The sequence below is a fragment of the Somniosus microcephalus genome, chromosome 9 (assembly GCF_052327205.1).
Source record: "Somniosus microcephalus isolate GS21.2 chromosome 9, FLI_Smic_1.0, whole genome shotgun sequence".
NCBI lineage: Eukaryota > Metazoa > Chordata > Chondrichthyes > Squaliformes > Somniosidae > Somniosus > Somniosus microcephalus.
The window spans coordinates 232,760,175-232,782,142 of record NC_140995.1 but is presented as its reverse complement, the minus strand read 5'-3'; the positions used below and the strand labels follow the sequence as shown (position 1 = coordinate 232,782,142).

At 48.4% G+C, this 21,968-nt stretch overlaps 1 protein-coding gene across 3 annotated transcripts in view; it reads right to left on the bottom strand.

The window, feature by feature from the left end:
* LOC147113122 (zinc transporter ZIP9-like) overlaps positions 1–21,968 on the bottom strand; it is a 70,484-nt gene that overhangs the window by 27,697 nt on the left and 20,819 nt on the right. For 2 of the 3 annotated variants that reach the window (XM_085998012.1, XM_085998013.1), the window contains exons 2-3: positions 9,715–9,823; positions 1,126–1,305 (exon numbers count right to left, since the gene is read on the bottom strand). In XM_085998012.1, coding sequence (XP_085854138.1) covers positions 1,126–1,305; positions 9,715–9,823 — 289 coding nt within the window. The remainder of the gene's footprint in view (positions 1–1,125; positions 1,306–9,714; positions 9,824–21,968) is intronic. The other variant, XM_085998014.1, reaches the window with a different exon arrangement.

Sequence of the window (21,968 nt, the reverse complement as noted above, 5' to 3'; positions counted from 1 at the left end):
AGGCAGAGTCTGCTTACCGGACCAATGCCCACTGACAGAACAAAGGAGTCTTTGTTCACCGGCAAGGGCTTGTCTGTCACTCCTCCGCACAAACCCCCACCCCACTCCCAAAGCAACAACCAAGTACAAAGAGCACACTGTAAACCCAGCAAGTCCCAGATCTCAAAGACCTGGCATCGAAACCAGCTGGGGGAGGGGAAAGAGGAAGAGACACACGATACCTTTCCAGCTCCGGGTCAAACATAACTGAAGACACCTGTAAGGTTTCATTTACTCACTTATTTATTAATTCTAGGCATTGCTGACATAGGCCAGCAATTACTGCCCATCCCTAGCTGCCCTGAGAGGGTGGTGGTTGGGGGGGGTTCTTCAGAGAGCAGTTAAGAGTCAACAATGTTGGTGTGGGACTGGGCTCACATATCGACCAGACCGGGTAAGGACAGCAGGTTTCCTTCCCTAAAGGACATTAGTGAACTGTTTTTACGACAATCTAATAAATTCATGATCAGTAAGTGTACTGAGACCAGGTTATTATTTCCAGATTAAAAAAAAAACCCCCACAGAATTAAAATTTTCAAACTGCCACGGAGGGATTTGAACTTCCATTCTCTGGATTAACTAGTCCAGTAATATTACCACTATGTTACCATAGTACTACTGAGCAGGATGTCACATTATGTTACGTCTCAGAGTCCCCGCAGGATTACATAGAAATGACAACGTGGAAACAGGCCGTTCGGCTGAACCAGTCCATCTTAGTGTTTGTCCTCCACACGAGCAGTAATCCTAATCCCATGTGCCCACCCTGTTTCCATTTCCCATTATTCAGAAACTTGAACTGTAACCCAACCAGCGCAATTTCAAGCCCAATTTGCGCCCAATTTCCTAAATGCGCCCAAAGCGGAAACTCTACCCCACAATGTTGAATGTTTGAAGAGCGCTTAGAGTGACAGCTAAATGTCCACCCTGAAAATCCCACTGAATCTAATGCCATCGGACCCGTCTCAACTAGGGATGGGCAGTAAGTACTGGCCTTGCCAGCGACGCCCACATCCCAAATAATGGAGAGAAAAAAGTAATTTTTTAATGTAACGTAAGTTATTTTAGTCAGACAGTTGAACGCACCTCCTTGCCACGCAATGCAGTTGCCAACCTGATCAACAATGAACATCAGAAGGAAGCCCATGACAAGGGAGACACCAATGATGAAATGGGGGGGTGCAAGCTGTTTTATGCCAGCCTGTTTTCCGTCAGACACCTCAGCTTCTGTGAGACCTTGACTCTGTGATATATTCCTTTGCTGATCTGTAATTTCAGACAAAATGTTATTTCAAAATGTATGTGGCAGAATATTTGTTAGTTTCTTCCACCCACACCCCTCCACCCCCAGCCACACTTTGTGTATTCCCTTCTTGATGGGTTGGGATCAAAGCCCTGCTCCCAGGCCTCTACCTTAAACAGTAGGAAAAGGAACAGATATTTAAATATCTAACCTGGAGGGGAGGACCTGAAATATTCAACTATCTAAGGAGGAGTTGAAATATTTAAATATAGCCAAGTAACCGGCTGTGTGATGCAGTAGATGGCGGATATGTCCTGGGGTGTAATCAGGCTGATTGGGGATTAACAAGGTCCTGTCTGAACCAGGGCTAATTACTGACGCTCACAATGCAACAAGATGCCAGAACAGTTTCATCAGGGATTGGGGAGGTGGAGGTACAGTGGATCAGACAGCGGCCTTTAACCTCTGGGATCTGACGGGATGCAAGTTTCCGCTGTCTGCAGCCAAAAGATGATAGGAGTCTGGGGGAATCTGCGGCCAGGTCCTCAGTGGGTCTGAGCCCTACAGCAGCAAATTGCTGCCAATTCAGCACCAACTGGCAAAGTGACTTTGATAGGGGCCACAGGACGGCTGGTATCAGAGATGGAAAAGCGTCATCCTGGAGAAGTCGTAGCTGAGGGTGTGGTGTATGTAACCGTTCCACCTTTAAGAGAACTATTTTAAGAGTTGCACTACTTTATCTTGGCTGCTGTATAGTGTAATACCGGTGGTGACCACACCGGTATATAAGTGCTGTGTAATGATTTATTGGGCAGTTCCGCCCTGACCTTCGACTAGTAAAGACCTGTTAAATTTTACTCTTGTGGTCGGTGTAGTAATTCTCAATATAACACACAGACTTAACAGTGGCGATGAGTACGATCTTACCCTGCGGCAGAGATACATCCAAGGCAGTTTAACGGGCGTTGAGAGGAGGCATCCGCCCCCATCATCCTGCTGAGAAAAGACGCGGGTCTGAAGAGCAAAGGAAGAATTCTGACACTAAGCCTTCCATCAGCAACAGGCAGTGATCATCCCTTCTATCACGGTGGTGGGTAAGCCGATCAGCGACGAGCAGCAAGTCGGCCACGTTGGCTGTGAAGTAGGGGAGGGAAAAACGGAGGATATAAGGGCGGAGAACTCGACCACGGCCGGGGAAGAGAGCCGGACAGAAGTTGGGGCCAGAGGCGCTGAGACTGGGGCAGCGTAAGGCACGGGAGCCGCGGTGAATGCAAACGCAGCCGGTGCGAAAGACCGGGCTGCAAGCGGGCTGGGAGACGCAACAGCGTCGAGAGAGAGCTCGACTGCGACCGGTGAAAAAGGCCGGGCAGCTACCGAGGCCGCGAGGCGCAGCGACCGGGTCAGCGTAAGGCGTGGGAGAAAATTTTAAAAAAAACGCGGAGAACTCAGCCGCAGCCGGGGGAAAGGACCGGACTGCAAGAGGGCTGGGAGGCACGATTTGAAAACCGCTGGGGAGGGCGAACGCAGCAATTCGGCAATCGCCATTACAGCCAGTGGGGGAGAAAGGCAAGTGCGGGAAACCGCCATTTTGAAAAGAAAAAGAAATTTTTTTTTTTGGTCTCTCAAGAAGATTGCGAGGATGCCTAAGCGTGGTAACGTCAACGATTTCGATCCCGATGTTGAAGATTGGGCCACGTATGTAGAACGCATAGAGATATATTGTAAGGCAAATAAAATATCAGATGAAGATAAAGCACTAACCTTACTAAACTCAATGGGTGCAAAGACATACGGGCTATTGAAGCATCCTCTATCACCAGCTAAACCGGCGGATCAGACTTTCGCTAAAATTGTTGCTGTCCTGAAAAATCATTTGAACCCCACACCGCTGATGTTAGCGGAACGATTTAAATTTTATGCGAGAACGCAACTGAAAGAGGAAAGCAACGCGGAGTATTTAATTGAACTGCGTAAGCTAGCGAAATACTGTCAGTTTGGGGAAAGACTGACAGAGGCACTGAGAGACAAATTCGTGTGCGGATTGTCGAAAGAAGGAACACAAAAGCGGCTGCTTGAAGAGAATGATCTTACACTTGATAAGGCTGTCACTATTGCAGCATCGCACGAAGCCGCAGCGAGAGGCACTGCGGAAATGCAGCTGAAGGCAGCAGTACTCAGCGTAGATCAAATGGCTTTGGGTACAGCGAAATGTTATCGTTGTGGAAAGACAACACACGATCAGAACCAATGCTGGTTTAAAAACCAGGAATGTAGAAAATGTGGCAAGCTTGGTCACATAGCTAAAGTATGCCGGTCAGGAAAGAAGACCAGCAACAAAAAGTCACCGCAGGAAAAGTGCAGAAAGGTACATAAGGTGGCTGAGAAGAGTTCGGATGAACAGAATTCGGATTCAGACTCCAACAGCAAGGAACTGGGTAGTCTGAGAATTCACAATGTGAGTAAGGAAGCTGACCGACAAACTATCTGGGTCACACTGCAGATAGCAGGAGTCCAAGTGAAGATGGAATTGGACACCGGATCGGCGTTGACGGTCATGAATAAGCAAGATTACAAAAGGTTATTCACACATATTCCCCTATGGGATACGGAGATAGTATTGCAGACATACACAGGGCAAAAAGTATACCCCATCGGAAAGATAAAAGTCAAGGTGATACACAAGGGCAAAGAACACCAAGGAATGGACTTATATGTACTACCTGAGGGAGGTCCACCACTTCTGGGACGGGAGTGGATCAGGAAAATAAATACGGACTGGCACTCCCTAAAAGCAATAACGGTAGATTCCGGAAAAAAAGATGTCAAACCTGAACGATTGTCCAGAATATTGGATGAGGCTAAAGAGGTGTTCCAACAGGGACTGGGAACACTGAGAGGAATTAAGGCAAAAATCAAGATTGCAGAACATGCAAACCCAAAATTTTTCAAAGCCAGACCGGTACCTTATGCGATACGACCTGCTGTGGAAGCTGAGCTGGAAGGGCTTGAACGTTCAGGAGTACTGTCTAAGGTGGACTGGAGTGAGTGGGCCACGCCCATTGTTCCCGTCATGAAGCGTTCATCGAGTAACAAGCCAGGGGAACCGGGGAAGGTCCGCATCTGTGGAGACTTCAAGATCACAGTTAATCCGGTGCTTCACACGGTGCAATATCCGCTTCCGCGGATTGAGGATATCTTTGCTTCATTGTCTGGCGGGAAACACTTTACCAAGATAGACTTGGCGCAAGCGTACTTACAGATGGAAGTTGAGGAAGAGTCGCGCCAGTATCTCACAATCAACACGCACAGAGGCTTGTATCGATATAATAGACTGGTTTTTGGAGTGGCTTCGGCTCCAGCAATTTGGCAGAGGGCCATGGAGCAGGTATTACAGGGAATTCCAAACACTCAATGTTACTTGGACGATATCCTGATTACAGGAGATGACGATGAGGAACACCTTGCAAATTTGAAACTGGTGCTCACCAGATTGAAGGAATATGGACTTCGAGTTAATCGCCAGAAATGTGAGTTCTTTCAGAAACGGATCTCGTACTGTGGTCATGTCATTGACCAGGAGGGGCTGCACAAGTCACCTGACAAGATCGAAGCTGTTGTGAAGGCTCCCGCTCCGGAAAATGTATCCCAGTTGAGGTCGTTCCTAGGGTTGATTAACTATTACCATAAGTTTCTGCCAAATCTATCCATGGTGCTGCACCCGCTGAATGCTCTTTTGCAGAAAGACGTACCATGGAAGTGGAGCGAGGACTGTAAGAAGGCCTTTCGCAAAAGCAAGGCATTGATCACCTCAGAGGAAGTGTTGGCTCATTTCAACCCAACGCTACCTATTCGTTTAGCTTGTGATGCTTCTCCTTATGGTATTGGAGCAGTAGTCTCACACAAGTTGCCAAATGGCTTGGAAAGGCCAGTCGCATTTGCATCCAGATCATTGACCTCCGCTGAGCGCAACTATGCTCAGATAGATAGGGAGGCTCTCAGCCTGGTGTGGGGAGTAAAGAAGTTTAATCATTACCTGCAGGGCCAGAAGTTTACACTGCTGACAGACCACCAGCCGTTGGTATCCATATTCAACCCTAAAAAGGGCGTTTCCATTATGACAGCGCAAAGGCTACAGAGGTGGTCCCTTTTCCTAGGGGCACACCAATATGACATAGAATACAAAGGATCAAAACAGCATGGGAATGCTGACGGTTTATCGCGCCTGCCGTTGCCAACGGTAGAAGAGGCGCCTACAGTGGACCCAGTGGAGATGTTCCACTCAACCATAGTGGAATGTCTACCAGTAACAAATTCTACCATCGAAAAGGAAACGAGAAATGACCCGACTCTCTCACGAGTCTACGATTTAACGGTGAAGGGATGGCCAGCACATGGCGAACCACTGTTGCCAGCATTCTCGCAAAGAAGAGAACAGCTGTCAGTGTGCCGAGGAACTTTGATGTGTGGATCCAGAGTGGTGATTCCACCCAAACTCCAGCATAAAGTGCTAAAGGAGCTTCACGAGGGGCATCTGGGTGGAGTGAAAATGAAGAACCTAGCCAGAGCGTTTGTGTGGTGGCCAGGTATCGATGGAGACATCGAAGAAATGACCAAGAGCTGTCTAGGATGCCAGAAGGTCCAAAACGCCCCACCACAAGCTCCTCGAGGGCCACTCCCATGGATGTAATCTCCATGGCAAAGGGTACATATCGACTTTGCTGGTCCATTTATGGACTCAATGTTCTTAATCGCGGTGGATGCACACTCCAAGTGGCCAGAGGTAATAAGATGTCCTCCACCACCACGGAAAAAACCATCACAGTATTAAGGACCATATTTGCCAGGAATGGGCTGCCGGAACAGATCTGTTCTGATAATGGACCGCAATTTGTGTCCGAAGAATTCAGGAAGTTCTTAAAAAACAATGGGGTTAAGCACTACACGTCCGCCCCATACCATCCCGCCACCAATGGATTAGCTGAAAGGTTTGTCCAGACCTTCAAGAAGGCCATAAAGGCCATGGGTAATGAAGACATAAATCTACAACATAAGGTAGATAACTTCTTGTTGGCGTACAGGAATGCAACACATGCGGTTACAAACCAAACTCCCACCATGATGTTTTGCAATAGAAGACTAAGATGCCGGCTGGATTTGATCAAGCCAAACATCAGAAGGGACGTAGAGAACCGGCAATTTCAAGGCATGAATGAAAGGCCAACTAGAACCTTCCAGATAGGTCAACAAGTTTTGGCCCGGGACTACCGTACTGAGAAATGGCAGCCTGGAACTATTTGCACACGACTAGGACCGCTGATGTATACCGTGGATATTGGTGAAAGCATAATAAGGCGCCATGTTGACCAGATCATAGAGTCATCCGAAAAGGGACAACCTACTCCACAACTCTATATGCCTAATGATGAAGCAGAGATACCCATAGTATCTACCTCCGATCCGGTGATACTGGAATCAGATGAACCCGACACTGGCATTCAAGCCGAATCGACCTTGCCAAAAGAACCTACTACACCACCGAAAACTACTACACCACCGAGGCGTTATCCGGACCGAGTCAGGAAGCCTCCAGAGAGACTGAATCTGTGAACTGTTTTTACATGAAGTTGTGTATATATGTTATTATGTTATGTTAATGGGGAATATATACTGTTCAGCTAAAAAGGGAGGATTGTGGTGTATGTAACCGTTCCACCTTTAAGAGAACTATTTTAAGAGTTGCACTACTTTATCTTGGCTGCTGTATACTGTAATACCGGTGGTGACCACACCGGTATATAAGTGCTGTGTAATGATTTATTGGGCAGTTCCGCCCTGACCTTCGACTAGTAAAGACCTGTTAAATTTTACTCTTGTGGTCTGTGTAGTAATTCTCAATATAACACACAGACTTAACAGAGGGCGAGGTTGATGATGATGCTGTAGGGGGCAGTGTAGAGGGAGTGTTACTCTATATCTCACTGTGCCGTACCAGACCTCAGAGTGCCCGATGTGGACACGGTATGAGGTAGAATAAGTGCTCCATTCCCCAGCATTAACATCCCTCACCTTGATGAGCACAAAAAACTGCTTCTAGAATTTGTTCAGTGTGTACTTCAGTGATAAGAGCTCCCAGGTGAAGGGAAAAGGCAAAATATTCAGAAAACGTGGGTAAAATTCAACGTTGGCAGGGGTGCAAACCGGGCGGTAGCCGATCAGACACCTGACACACACACCGGCTGGTTTCCATTTCCATTGACCTTTAATGAAAAGGAAACTGGGGCGGGTGAGCAACATGGGAGCAGGAGTAGGGAATTCAGCCCCTTGAGTCTGTTCCGTCAAGAAGGGTTAATAACAGGCGGCTGATGTGGGAAACGATGTGAAGAAGGATTTCTGTCCCGTTTCTCTGCCCAGAAGGTAAAGCCACTAAGATTTTACAGCCCAGGTGGTGACCACTCGGCCCATCATACAGTGCCAGCTCACTGAAAGAGCTATCCAATTACACCCATTGCCCTTACATTTTTATTCTTCAGATATTTATTAAATTTCCTTTTAAAAGCTGCTCCAGATTCTGCTCCATCACTGTTCCCGGTGGGGCTTTCCATGTCCCGACAACCATCCATGTAACATAAATAAATGTCTCCTAACCTCTCCCTTTGTTCTTTTGGTGATGCCCTTAGATACTGACAACTGGAAATAGTTTTCCCTATTTCATCACCTACAACTAACGCCTCTCTTTATAAAGCCTAAGATCCCATCACCAGTTATTTTTACAGCTTTATCAATTTGTTGAACCACTTGTACCCTGGACGGGTACTCAAGGAATGTGCTGATCAGCTGGCTGATGTCTTCACCGCCATCTTCAATCTGTCATTGGCCCAGGCAGTAGTCCCTACATGCTTCAAGACCGCTACCATTATTCCTGTGCCAAAACAAACGGCTGTGACGTGCCTGAACGACTATCGACCTGTCGCACTCACACCCATCATAATGAAGTGTTTCGAGAGACTGGTCCTGCCTCACATCAAAGCCAGTGTTCCCGCCTCTCTTGACCAACACCAGTTTGCCTATCGTGCAAGCAGATCAACGGAGGATGCAATCACAACTGCTCTACACTCGACACTGAATCACTTAGATGGTAAAGAGACCTACATCAGAATGCTGTTCATAGACTACAGCTCAGCATTCAACACTATCGTCCCCAACAAGCTGGCCACCAAACTCTTGGCCTGAACACTTCCCTCTGCAACTGGACCCTGGACTTCCTAACAAACAGACCCTAGTCTGTCAAATTAGGTAACCACACCCGCCCCCCCCCCGCCCCTGAACACGGGGGCCCCACAAGGATGTGTGCTGAGCCCCCTCCTCTACTCCCTCTTCACCCACGACTGTGTGGCTGTTCATGGTTCCAACACCATCATCAAGTTTGCGGATGATACCACGGTAGTAGGCCAGATCACCAACAACGATGAGTCAGCCTACAGGGAGGAGGTCCAGCATCTCGTGAAGTGGTGCGCCGATAACAACCTGGCCCTTAACATCAAGAAAACCAAAGAAATCATTGTGGACTTCAGGAAGTCTAAAGGCGGAAGTCACACCCCCATCCACATCAATGGGGCTGTGGTGGAAAGGGTGGACAGCTTTAAGTTCCTTGGAGTCCACATCACGGAAGACCTCTCCTGGTCCCTCAATACCTCCTCTCTGGTGAAGAAGGCCCAGCAGCGCCTATATTTCCTAAGGAGGCTGAAGGGATGTAACCTGTCACCCCTGATCCTCTCTAACTTTTACCGCTGCACAATAGAGAGCATCCTGACGAACTGTATCACAGTATGGTATGGCAGCTGTAGCTACTATGACCGGAAAGCCCTGCAGCGGGTAGTCAAAACTGCCCAATGCATTACCGGCACCCGGCTACCGACCATAGAGCACATATACCAGAAACGCTGTTTACGGAGGTCACGGTCCATCATCAAAGACCCTACCCACCCCAGCCACAGTCTGTTCGCCCTCCTGCCATCTGGGAGACGCTACAGATGCATTCGCACCCGTACGACCAGATTTAGGAACAGCTTCTTTCCCAGGACTGTCATCCTACTGAACTCCACAAATAAACTCTAAAGCCTGCACATCTGCCAATGCACTTTATTATGGTTATGTTTATGTATTACAAGCCAAATGTATGTTGAATGTTTAAATGTCTTAATCTAAATGTACACTCTCGGGAGCCGCAAGCCTACATTTCGTTGTACTGCACTTGTGCACTAACAATGACAATAAAAGTTGATTTGATTTGATTTGATTTTGTATGTGAACAACTCCTCCAAGTCTGTCTGCTCCTTCTCGAGTTTACCCATTCCGTGTATATGCCCACTCTTATTCTTCCTCCTTTATGCATGTGCAGGCTAATCGGTGAGCGGGTGTAAGTGGGCACACACCTGCCGTGAGATCCCCCAGCAGCAGTTCGATTCCCTCAGGGATAATGATGGCCAGAGCCGTCCCACACAGTAATCCTGCTCCCAGCACGGTCACGAACTTCAGCTTCTCCTACAGGAGTTAGAGAGAGAGAGCAGGATAAGGCAACATGATCCTAAAACAGGATTAGCCCAGTATACACTGAATACTCGATAATACACACTGACTGTTCTATAAAACACACTCACTTATCTTCTATCTTGCTAGCCCATCTCCTGTGGAGTTGTTCACAGTGAATCAAAGGATACAGTGGATGCAAGTGTGATGGGAAATTGTTACAGGAAGTAAGTGTTACACTTACAGAAAGGGTGTGCTGTACAGAAGCCTTTTAACATGTTAATGTTTCGGTGTCAGCTGTGGTTCAGTGGGTAGCACCCTACCTTCTGAGTCAGAAGGTTGTGGGTTCAAGTCCCACTCCAGAGACACATGATCTAGGCTGACACTCCAGTGCTGTACTGAGGGAGTGCTGCACTGTCAGAGGTGCCGTCTTTCAGAGGAGATGTTAAACTGAGTCTGCTCCCTCAGGTGCCCCTCACTTGTCCTCTCCTTGCTGGGAAGGAAAGGGGCTGCTGATGGTTTAAAAAAAAAGTTTCAAGAATGCTGGTGTGAATCTCCTTCAGCGGGTCCCCAGGCTGCAATGAGGGAAAAGAGCCAAGAATGCTGGTGTGTGGGATCAGGATAGCTGGCTGTTTATTGGCTGGAGTCTGGGAGGATGTGCCATGTTTTGTCAAAGTTTGTTTGATAACGCCCCTGTGAAGCGGCTTTGGGATGTTTTACTACGTTAAAGGCGTGATATAAATGCAAGTTGTTGTTGCTGAGTTGGGTCCATATCTCGACAGCACGTTGGGCAGATTCAACAAAATAAAATGTGAGTAGTGGACATCCTGTTTGGAACGCTAAAGGAGGAATGAATGGGTCTGGCACTTGACTATGGATTGGAATGGCTGCTCCTCTACTATTCACAACACAGAGAGCTTGCCAGAGACCCAAACACGAGACAGAGAATCAGCCCCAGTCTGGAGACAAAACAGACCAAACTGGGTTAATCGGCGATTTCCCTCCCCCCACCACACACTCACACTACATCGACCTAGGGGGGATTTCAAAGTGAAATTCTGCACCTCTCCATTCTAAGTAGTTACATGGCCATTAGCTACAACAATAGGATCATAGAGCAATTGTGTACAACTACATTCATCTTCCGAGATTAAGGTCAGTGAAGCTCAAACCAATATTTTACTGGTACATAATAATCAGTAATGTAACCATTAACCAGACGAACAATGGCTGTTCAGCTGCTTATTGTTCCGATTAGGCAGGGCCAGTGTCTAATTTCACTCCACTGACTAAACAGTGAAACTGTACAGGATATAGTGAGTAACCCTTACTCTGCTGAACTCTGCACAGTTACACAGTGAGTGACCCTTACCCTCCATGTTGAACACCACTTGGAAAAAGCACTGAGGGTAGCAAGGGCACAGAATGTACTCTGGGTGGGGAACTTCAATGTCCAAGTGTGGCTCGGTAGCACCGCTACTGACCTGAAGGACATAGCTGCCGGATTGGGCCAGCGGCAGGTGGTGAGAGAACTAACACGAGAGAAAAACCTACTTGACCTCGTCCTCACCAATCTACCTGTCGCAGAGGCATCTGTCCATGACAGTATTGGTAGCAGTGACGACCGCACAGTCCTTGTGGAGATGAAGTCCCATCTTCACACTGAGGACACCCTCCATCGTGTGTGTGGCACTACCACCGTGCTAATAAAATAGATTCAGAACAGATCTAGCAGCTCATAACTGGGCATCCACGAGGTGCTGTGGGCCATCAGCAGCAGCAGAATTGTATTCCAGTACAATCTGTAACCTCATGGCTCAGCATATCCCTCACTCTAACATTACCATCAAGCCAGGGGATCAACCATGGTTCAATGAGGAGTGCAGAAGAGCATGCCAGGAGCAGCACGAGGCGTACCTAAAAATGAGGTGCCAACCTGGGGATGCTGCAACACAGGACTACATACACGTTAAACAACAGAAGCAGCATGCTATAGACAGAGCTAAGCAATCCCACAACCAATGGATCAGATCAAAGCTCGGCAGTCCTGCCACAGCCAGTCATGAATGGTGGTGGACAGTTAAGCAAATAACAGGAGGAGGAGGCTCCATGAATATCCCCATCCTCAATGATGGTGGAGCCCAGCACATAAGTGCAAAATACAATGCTGAAGCATTTGCAACCATCTTCAGCCAGAAGTGCCGAGTGGACGATCCATCTCGGTCTCCTCCTGATTGCCACCAGGCAGTGCTGTGACCACCTATCTACTGACTGAATTTGGATGATCAGCCATGATCTCATTGAATGGCGGAGCAGGCTCAAAGGGCCGAATGGCCTACGCCTGCTCCTATTATGTTCTTATCCGTTTACTCTCAATCATCAGCAAAGTGATGGAAGGTGTCGTTGACAGTGCTATCAAGTGGCACTTACTCACCAATAACCTGCTCACCGATGCTCAGTTTGGGTTCTGCCAGGACCACTCAGCTTCTGACCTCATTACAGCCTTGGTCCAAACATGAACAAAAGAGCTGGATATTAGAGGCGAGGTAAGAGTGACTGCCCTCGACATCAAGGCAGCATTTGACCGAATGTGGCATCAAGTAACCCTAGTAAAACTGAAGTCAATGGGAATCGGGGGGGAAAGCTCTCCACTGGTTGGAGTCATACCTAGCACAAAGGAAGATGGTTGTAGTTGTTGGAGGTTAATCATCTCAGCCCCAGGACATCGCTGCAGGAGTTCCTCAGGACAGTGTCCTTGGCTCAACCGTCTTCAGCTGCTTCATCAATGACCTTCCCTCCATCATAAGGTCAGCAGTGGGGATGTTCGCTGATGATCGCACAGTGTTCAGTTCCATTCGCAATTCCTCAGATAATGAAGCAGTCCATGTCCGCATGCAGCAATACCTGGACAACATTCAAGCTTGGGCTGATAAGTGGCAAGTAACATTCGCGCCACACAAGTGCCAGGCAATGACTGCATCCAACAAGCGAGAGTCTAACCACCGCCCCTTGACATACAATGGCATTACTATCGCCGAATCCCCCACCATCAACATTCTGGGGGTCACCATTGACCAGAAACTTAACTGGACCGGCCACATAAATACTGTGGCTACAAGAGCAGGTCAGAGGCTGGGTATTCTGCGGCAAGTGTCTCACCTCCTGACTCCCCAAAGCCTTTCCACCATCTACAAGGCACAAGTCAAGAATGTGATGGAATACTCGCCACTTGCCTGGATGAGTGCAGCTCCAATAACACTCAAGAAGTTCAACACCATCCAGGACAAAGCAGCCCGCTTGATTGGCACCCCATAAGAACATAACATAAGAACATGAGAAATAGGAGCAGGAGTAGGCCATTTGGCCCTTCGAGCCTGCTCCACCATTCAATAAGGCCATCCACCACCTTAAACATTCACTCCTTCCACCACCGGCACTGTGGCTGCAGTGTGTACCATCTACAAGATGCACTGCAGCAACTTGCCAAGGTTTCTTCAGCAGCACCTCCCAAACCCGCGACCTCTTCCACTTACAAGGACAAGGGCAGCAGGCGCATGGGAACACCATCAACTCCAAGTCACACACCATCCTGACTTGGAAATATATCACCGTTCATTCATCGTCGCTGGGTCAAAATCCTGGAACTCCCTCCCTAACAGCACTGTGGGAGTACTTTCACCACACGGACTGCAGCGGTTCAAGAAGACGGCTTACCACCACCTTCTCGAGGGCAATTAGGGATGGGCAATAAATGCCGGCCTTGCCAATGACACCCACATCCCAGGAATGAATTTAAAAAAATAAACAGTGACTCTACAGTTACACAGTGAGGAGCCTTTACCCTGCTGAATAAACAGTAAGTGTATCTAGTGAGTAACCGAGAGCTGCAGCCCAGGATGCTCTCCAGTCAGCTGATGGTGGTTGGGATAGTACAATTGGCTGCAGCACCCTTGGCTCGGGAGTGGAAACATCGGCCGCGGATCCCGATCCTTGAAGAAACTGCACATGTGTGAACATTGTTAGAAGAGAAACAGCTTCAGTTACCGCCTCCCCTCTCATCGTCAAACAAGTCACTGTCACGGGTCATATCATAAAGAATGTCTACTTGGGACAAGTACTAGTAGAGCAATGCCCCTGGAACAGTACCCTAGAAATGAGTGAACAGATTCAGGAAAGCAGGGGAGGCAGGAGAACAGGTGAGGGAGAATAGAAAACACCCCCTTTTTTGGTCCCAAGAGCAGGTGCTTTGTCTGGCTCTGCTGGCTGCTCTAGTGCCTGATTGCCACCAGGCAGTGCTGTGACCACCTATCTACGGAGTACTGGGTACAATTCTGGTCCGCGTTACTGTGAGAAAGACATCCAGGCATTGGAGAGGGGCACATAACAGAGAGCTGGGATTCACTACCTGGGTTATGAGGAGAGGCTGCAGATGCTGGGAATGTTTACACTGGAGAAGAGAAGTCTCAAGGGGTGATGTTTGGTATTTATGATCTTAAAGGACATCGGCAAGATAAATGTTAGTATTGTTTAACCATGACAGATTCTGTAAGAGGTAAGAGTCTTAACCTGAGGGAGGGTAATAACGGTTTAGATTTAACTTCTTTCCACAGAGGGTGCTGAATATTTGGAAATGAACTGCTAAGGGAGATAAGGGGTCTGATTGGATGAGCGACTTTGAGAGAGTTTAAGTACCTGAAGAAATAAAATTGATAGCGAGGTATGAGGGGTATTGTGGGATATGATATTTTCTGGACACTGGGACTGGTCAGATGATCCTCGTGGTCTGAACATTCCTGATGGTCCTTCGTACAGTCAGTCAACTGCCTCACAGAAAGGGAACAGATAGAGTTCCTAGCATGCAATGAATCAAGGACACCAGCAGCAATGTGTTCTGATCCCTCAAACACACAAACCCATATGTCGCTGCCTTCAGTAAACCACAGTATTGCAGATTATAGAGATCATTAGTTAATATTACATAGGAGCATAGGAGTTGCTCAACGGAAAAGACCAAGGTCCATCAATTCACCTTCTACCCTCCTGGTACAATTATACAACAGTACAATCGTTGGCTAATCATAGCAATCAATCTCTATAAATTGGTTTAGGGTGGGACATTGGCCAGGGTATAGCGCCAGGCAACCTTTAACATCCGCCTGAAGGAACAGATGCGGCCTCGGTTTCATGTCTCTCTGAAGCTTAGCAAATAGCACTTCCCTCAGTTCTGCACTGGAGCTCGCATTGTGTATGTGCCAGCGTACAAAACTCAGAGAAGCTGATGAGCAGTTTCAAAATGAGATAGATTTCTTTCAGATTAACCGGGCATTCATCGCATTGCTGCTCCTGGGAGCTTGCTGTGCACAAAGTGGCTGCCACTGTTGCCTGCAGCATAACAGTCGCATTAAAGTCATTAATAGCGTGCAAAGCATTGCGAGACACTGGAGAGATGCAACAAGGCGCAATATAAATATATAAGTTGTTTCTTTAATTTGCACAGTGGGATGGGTTAACACCAATGGACAAAAATCTTTGGCACTTCACTTGCACAGCGACACAGTGTTTGCTTTGCCAGGATCCAGTTAATTAATAAACAGAGTTGCCTCTCTCCCTCTCTTTCTAACCAGGGATGTGGCCTTTGTCCAGACACCAATCTCAAAGCAGCTTTTGTTTTGTCAATGAGGTCAAATGCACAGCTTCTCACAGCCGATGCCAAGGAATCGGGACAACAGTTAATGAGTCCTTTTATATAGGGAACCAGGGAAAGGACTGCTGGGGAGACAGAACCACCCTCGTCCACAACCCGCCCCTCCCACCTTCCGCTCTTGAGCCAGCGTCAGGGCGGAGCTAGAGTGAAGAATTCCCCCCCCCCGGCCCCACACGACTCCAACCCACGAACTTCGATCGCTTCCGTTATGGAGGAATTATGGCCATTGACTCGACTCAGAGTTCTCAACAAAGGACACCGACCAAAGCCCAAATCGGCCTTTTCTCTTTCAGATAAAAAAAATGGAAACCTGCTGTTCTTACCCGGTCTGGTCAATGCACGACTCCAGCCCCACATAGACTTGGTTGACTCTTCAATGCCCTCCGAAGTGGCCCAGCAAGCCACTCAGTTAAATGAAAAAACACTCGAGAAGAAGGCGGCTCACCACCACCTGCTCAGAGCAAGTGGGGATGGGCAATAAATGCTGGCCTTGCCAGTGACACCCACATCCCCAGAGCAATTTTATTTTTAATGCCCAGGATGCAGGTAGGGCTGCTCCCTTTAGTGAGAGAGCTCCAGAAGCCATATTGAGGGAGACACAGACAAGCAGAGGTGCCGTCTTCGGGGCAATACTCCTCAACTAAATGCAGTGAAGTGGCGGCAGAGCGGTGAATGCAGTCTTTGACATTAAAAGAACAGATGAGGTCGTAACAACCTTGAAGTCTGCCATGGTACATGAGTCCTCTACCTATCTGTTCTGGTCTGCAATGTCATGCCTGTAACACACATACACTTTCTCCTTCACTGAGGATTGTTCTCCTTAGAGCAGAGCAGGACTGGTCAAAATTATGAAGGGTTTTGAGTAATTAGGGAGAAATGGTTTCCACTGGTAGGAGGGTCGGTAACCAGAGAACACAGATTTAAAGTAATTGGCAAAAGAATCAAAGGGGAAGTGAGAAGAATTTTTTTTACTCAGTGAGTTGTTGCGATCTGGAATGCACTGTCTGAAAGGGCGGTGGAAGCAGATTCAATAGTAACTTTCAAAAGGGAATTGGAGAAAAACTTGAAGGGGAACAATTTGCAAGGCTACGGGGAAAGAGCAGGGGAGTGGGACTAATTGCATTGTTCCTTCGAAGAGCCGGCACAGGCACAATGGGTCGAATGGCCTCCTTCTGTGCAGCAAGATTCTATGATTCTATACTCGCCTGGAATGATTCCTTTACATACTCCCTGCCTGGAACACTATCACCATTGAGGGGCAGGCCCCCTCACTACCTTTTTGCATACTATCTGTCTTGTACTCCTGTCTAAGGAAGGACAATGGCCTATGGCCTAGCTCTGTTAGGCTTCAGGAAACAATCGATTATTATTGTCTTCTTATAGCAGACCAAGGAAGCTTGCAGCAGAAGAGGGAGAGTAAAAACTGGACAGGATCCTCCAAATCTCCAGACACCGATACTCCTTCAGGCACTAATATCATTGATGACCCTCCCAAAAGAACTGAGGGGCCACTCCCAGCCGAGGAACCCCTCAAGGACATCCAACAGCCAGCCACTTCTCCCACTATGGTAGCCCTTAGACTGAGAACTAGATCAGATAGCAGGAAACACACAGTATCTGACATCACTCGAGGGAAATGGCCAGGAACTGGACCACACCACAGCAGCAACGCAAGAAACTGGACATGGTTACATGGGATATTGGTGTTTCCTTAGAGGGCCAGTCCCTTGATGTTGCGTTATATGCTTGATGGTAAGTGAGAGATAGAGAGGGTTCACTATAGATTGTGTTGGTATATCTAATACAGGTTTCTGCAAGAGGATGTGAAGTGAAGGGAGTTTGAATTAATCTTTATCTGAACGGTGGTAACAAGTCCACCCTGTGTCCCTCTTGATCTGTCACTCCTTCCTCTGCTGTTGGTCCATTTCCTCCTCATCATCCATCTCACGGAATCTCTAAAGGAATGCTCATACTATGGGTCAAGTGGCCTTGGGCAGGAAAGACGACTGGATATTTTGGGGTTGGGAAGTGAAGTTCCCAAACAAATGGGTATTCCAGTACATGCTAAACCAAAGCTCCGGATGACAAGGAACAAGCTCCCCAAAGCCAATGAGTGCAGCATTGAGAGGTTCCAGGGCTTCTATCACAAATGTAGCAGCTCGAGAGTTATTCCGATGGACCTGCCTTGTGCCTGTGTAGCCTGAAGCATGGGGCATGGGGCTTCCTGCAGAGTGAGTCCTCGAACCGCCGAGGTCACTTAGTCATTGCCCCTATTACTGTTGGCGCTGTTTCTGCAGCAACGGTTGCTGAATGTTGATACCGCTGACTTTCCTGCTTCATGTCGGAGCACCGTCTTGTGTCGGTGCTGTGCAGTCCAGGCGTGCTCCACCATGAGAGGATGAACTTGCATCTATACAGAACCTTTCATACCCACAGGAGCTCTTAGGCACAGGAGTCGGCCATTCAGCCCCTTGAGCCTGGCTGATCTGTACCTCAACTCCATTTACCCACCATTGCTCCCTATCCCATTATACCCTTACCCAACAAAAAAAAGCCACCGATCTCAGTCTTGATCATTTCACAGCACTTCACAGCTGTTGGATCAACTGTTAGTCAACCTCCTTCCTTCTCTGGTTCATGGTGACCAATGTTCCTGTTAATCTGCGCAGGCCACTTTCCGTCTTTCCAATGGAAAAACCGTGCCTGTGCGGAGATTTGAATGGGCCGCGCAGCCCGTTAAAGTGGCCATGCCACCAAAAAAAAATTACAGGGAACATTGACAGTGACCGCTTCAAGTTAGCACAAGACACTTGATGGTGGAGTATACGGAACAGACTTTATTCATATACAGCACAGGTGATCGGCCTAACTGTACACAGAGAGTAGCTTGTTGGTTTCTCTATCTTTCGAGCTCTCCTACTAACTGTTGAAAACCATGCTCCTTTCTGCACCTCAGTTTGCCTACATCTAAGGTACATGTCATAGATAAGGCCTCATGATTTATCTGTTCCTGAATCCTTTGAGAACCGTCTATATATATATAAACAATCCTAGTTGTTTACTTCAAATATACTTCCCTCAAACCAGACTTCCTGATCTATCTGTTCTTGAATCCTTTGAGGAGTTTTATTAACAGCTTATCTTCTTAAACAGCATTTCTATACTCACTGAATCATAGAATGGTTACAGCACGGACGAAGGCCATTTGGCCCGTCGAGCCCGTGCCAGCTCTCTGACAGACTCACACCAATGTGGTTGACTCTTAACTGTCCTCTGAAATGGACAAGTAAGATACTCAGTTAAGGGCAATTAGGGATGGGCAATAAGTGCTGGCCTTGCCAGTGACGCCCACATCCTGTGAATGAAAAAATAAGTCCCACTCCCCCGCACTTTCCCCGTAGCCCTGCAAATTGTTTTCCTTCAGATATTTCTTCAACTCCCTTTTGAAAGCTGTGATTGAGTCTGCCTCCACCACCATTCCAGATCCTAACCACTCACTGAGTAAAAAAGTTTTTCCTCATGTCGCCTTTGGTTCTTCTGCAAATCACCTTAAATCTGTGTCCTCTGGTTCTCGACCCTTCTGCCAATGGGAACAGTTTCTCTCTTTCTACTCTGTCCAGACCCCTCATGATTTTGAACACCTCTATCAAATCTCCTCTTCATCTTCTCTGCTCTAAGGAGAACAACCACAGCTTCTCCAGTCTATCCACGTAACTGAAGTCCCTCATTCCTGGAATCATTCTTGTAAATCTTTTCTGCACCCTCCCTAAGGCCTTCACATCCTTCCTAAAGTGCGGTGTCCCAAGTCGTCTTCTTATCGTGTCCACGGACAGTCTATACATAGCCCAGCCAGAACTGGACACATTTTTGCGCCTTGTTGTTGAATTCGGCAAGATCTGCAACAGTGCAGGGTTCCTCTAACAATGGGCATTGCAGGAGATGTTGCATAGTCTGTGCCTCAGTTCCACATTCACAAGTTGTCGGGCTGGTTGAATATCCCCATTTGCTTAGTGACACCTTTGAGCAACCTACACCGGTCCTAAGTCTGTTAAGGCACTTCCAGGTTGCCCAGTTGCAATTAGCTCCTGGGGGAAGGCTTTCATCAAGTAAAATTTCCATCGCTGGGGGTTGTTCAAGACTGGCGAGCCGGTCTTGCCACAAGGCGATGCGGGCTTCAGATGAGGTTGATTGTAATGGAACAACACTGTTCATGAAGCTCTTTCTTGACTTTAGGCGGCTGGGTGTAGGTGTATGACAATGCAGAGGGTGTCTCTCATCTGATGTTTGACGGAGTCGCTCTTTCTTGCTGGCTACCGTTCTTCTTATATCAGGGGGAGCGATACCCACCAGGATATATAGGCTGTTGGTGTTTGTTGGTTTTAAGCAACCTGTGATAAATCGGCAGCTTGCATTCAGAACGGCATCCATCTTCTTGGCATGAGTAGACCTTTCCCATGCAGGGTAGGCGTATTCGGCAGTGGAATAGCAAAGAGCAAGTGCACTGGTTCGCAATGTTTTCGGGCTTGTTCCCCATCATGTGTTAGTGAGCTTATTCAGGATGTTGTTTCGTACGCTCACTTTTGCCTTTGTCTTCTCGATGTGGTTCTTGAAGGTGAGGCATCGGTCAAGGGTGACTCCTAAGTAGATAGGGTGCTCGCAATGCGTCAGTGTTGCTCCATGTGGTAAACCACTGTTGTTGTTGTTGTTACACACTGTTGTACCTATGCATGCCTCAACATGTCTCGGCTGGCTCCACCCACACAGGCCCAGGTATAAAGGTGATTGACCTGCAGCCCCCTGCCTTCTTGGAACCCAGTCAACCACGAGAGGCATGCTCTGTTCTTTGCTAATAAAAGCCTTTAGTTACTCTCTTAACTCTCAGTCTTTTATGAGTAATTGATAGCGCATCAATTTTATTAGCAAAAACAAAATGTCGACATTTGCTGAACAGCAGGCTGCTGCACCAAACGCGGAACAGCAGGCTGCTGCACCAAACGCTGAACAGCAGGCTGCTGCACCAAACGCTGAGCAACAGGAGCTGCTGCGAGCCCTCAGACCAACATGCCTGGACCTAGACCCCCAAGAAGCGGGTTCGGGTACCAAATTCGCGCATTGGCTGCGTTGCTTCGAGGCCTACCTGCAAGCCTCAACTGTGACCCTGGACGAAAACAAGTTGGAAATCCTGGCCTCAAAGGTGAGCCACCAAGTTTATACAATAATCCAGGACACGACGACCTACGCGGCGGCTATCGGTCTGCTAAAAGGGCAATACGCACGCCCGGTAAATACGGTCTATGCCCGGCACCTACGGTCTATGCCCGGCACCTCTTAAGATCCCGCAGACAGCAGCCCGGGGAATCGGTGGAGGCCTTCCTACGGGCACTACGGATACTCGGCCGAGACTGCGATTGCAAAGAAGCATCAGCCGCAGCACACACGGAGGGACTGATCCGAGATGCTTTCGTTGCGGGTCTAAGGTCCGACTACTCCCGGCAGAGACTGTTGGAAAAGGGAGAAATGGACCTGAGAAAGGCAGTGTCCCTCTCGCTCGACGCGGCCCACAGGAATATGGACGCCTTCTCCCCTAACCGCTCCGCAACGTGGACGCCACAACCTTGGGTCATGGGACCGCCACCTTCAACTGCTGCTGCGATGTCCAAGGCACAGAAATGTTATTTTTGTGGCCAGGCAAAACACCCCAGAGCACGCTGCCCGGCGAGAAACGCTACCTGCTCCGGCTGCGGGAAGAAAGGACACTATGTCAGCACCTGCAAAGGTAAAACCGCTAACGCCAGCAGCGCCGCGTGCGAACCGTGGGGGCAGCCATCTTGTCCGCCATCTTGGGCTCCCCCAGCCGCGTGGGGATCGGGACCATGGGCGCCGCCATTTTGTCCGCCATCTCGGACGTCTCCAACTTCAACCACGGGGGACCCGGACTCAACCACTGCCTCATCTGACGACCACATCGACTCGCTCGACCATACGCTGGCCTCCGTGACGCTGGACCAATCTCTCCCTCATCAACTGTCCCGGTCCATGATGGACATTAAGGTAAACGGCCGCGCCACTACCTGCCTTTTTGACAGCGGGAGCACGGAAAGCTTTATCCACCCCGACACGGTGCGCAGTTACTCTCTCCCGGTCCTGCCGACGCGACATCGGATCTCTTTGGCTTCCAAAGCCCAGTCAGCGGACGTCGGTGGCTACTGTGTAGTGACCCTTTCAGTAAGGGGCACAGAATACAAAAATTTTAAACTCCTGGTCCTGCCCCATCTTTGCGCTGCCGTTCTACTGGGGTTGGATTTTCAGTGCAACCTTAAGAGTGTCACATTAGCGTACGACGGACCCCTCCCCCCACTCACAGTCTGCAGCCAGCAGCTTTTAAACCGCCCGCCGTGCACCATTTGCAGCCTCTCCACCCTTAAAGTCCCCCCCCCTCCTTGTTCGCTAACCTCA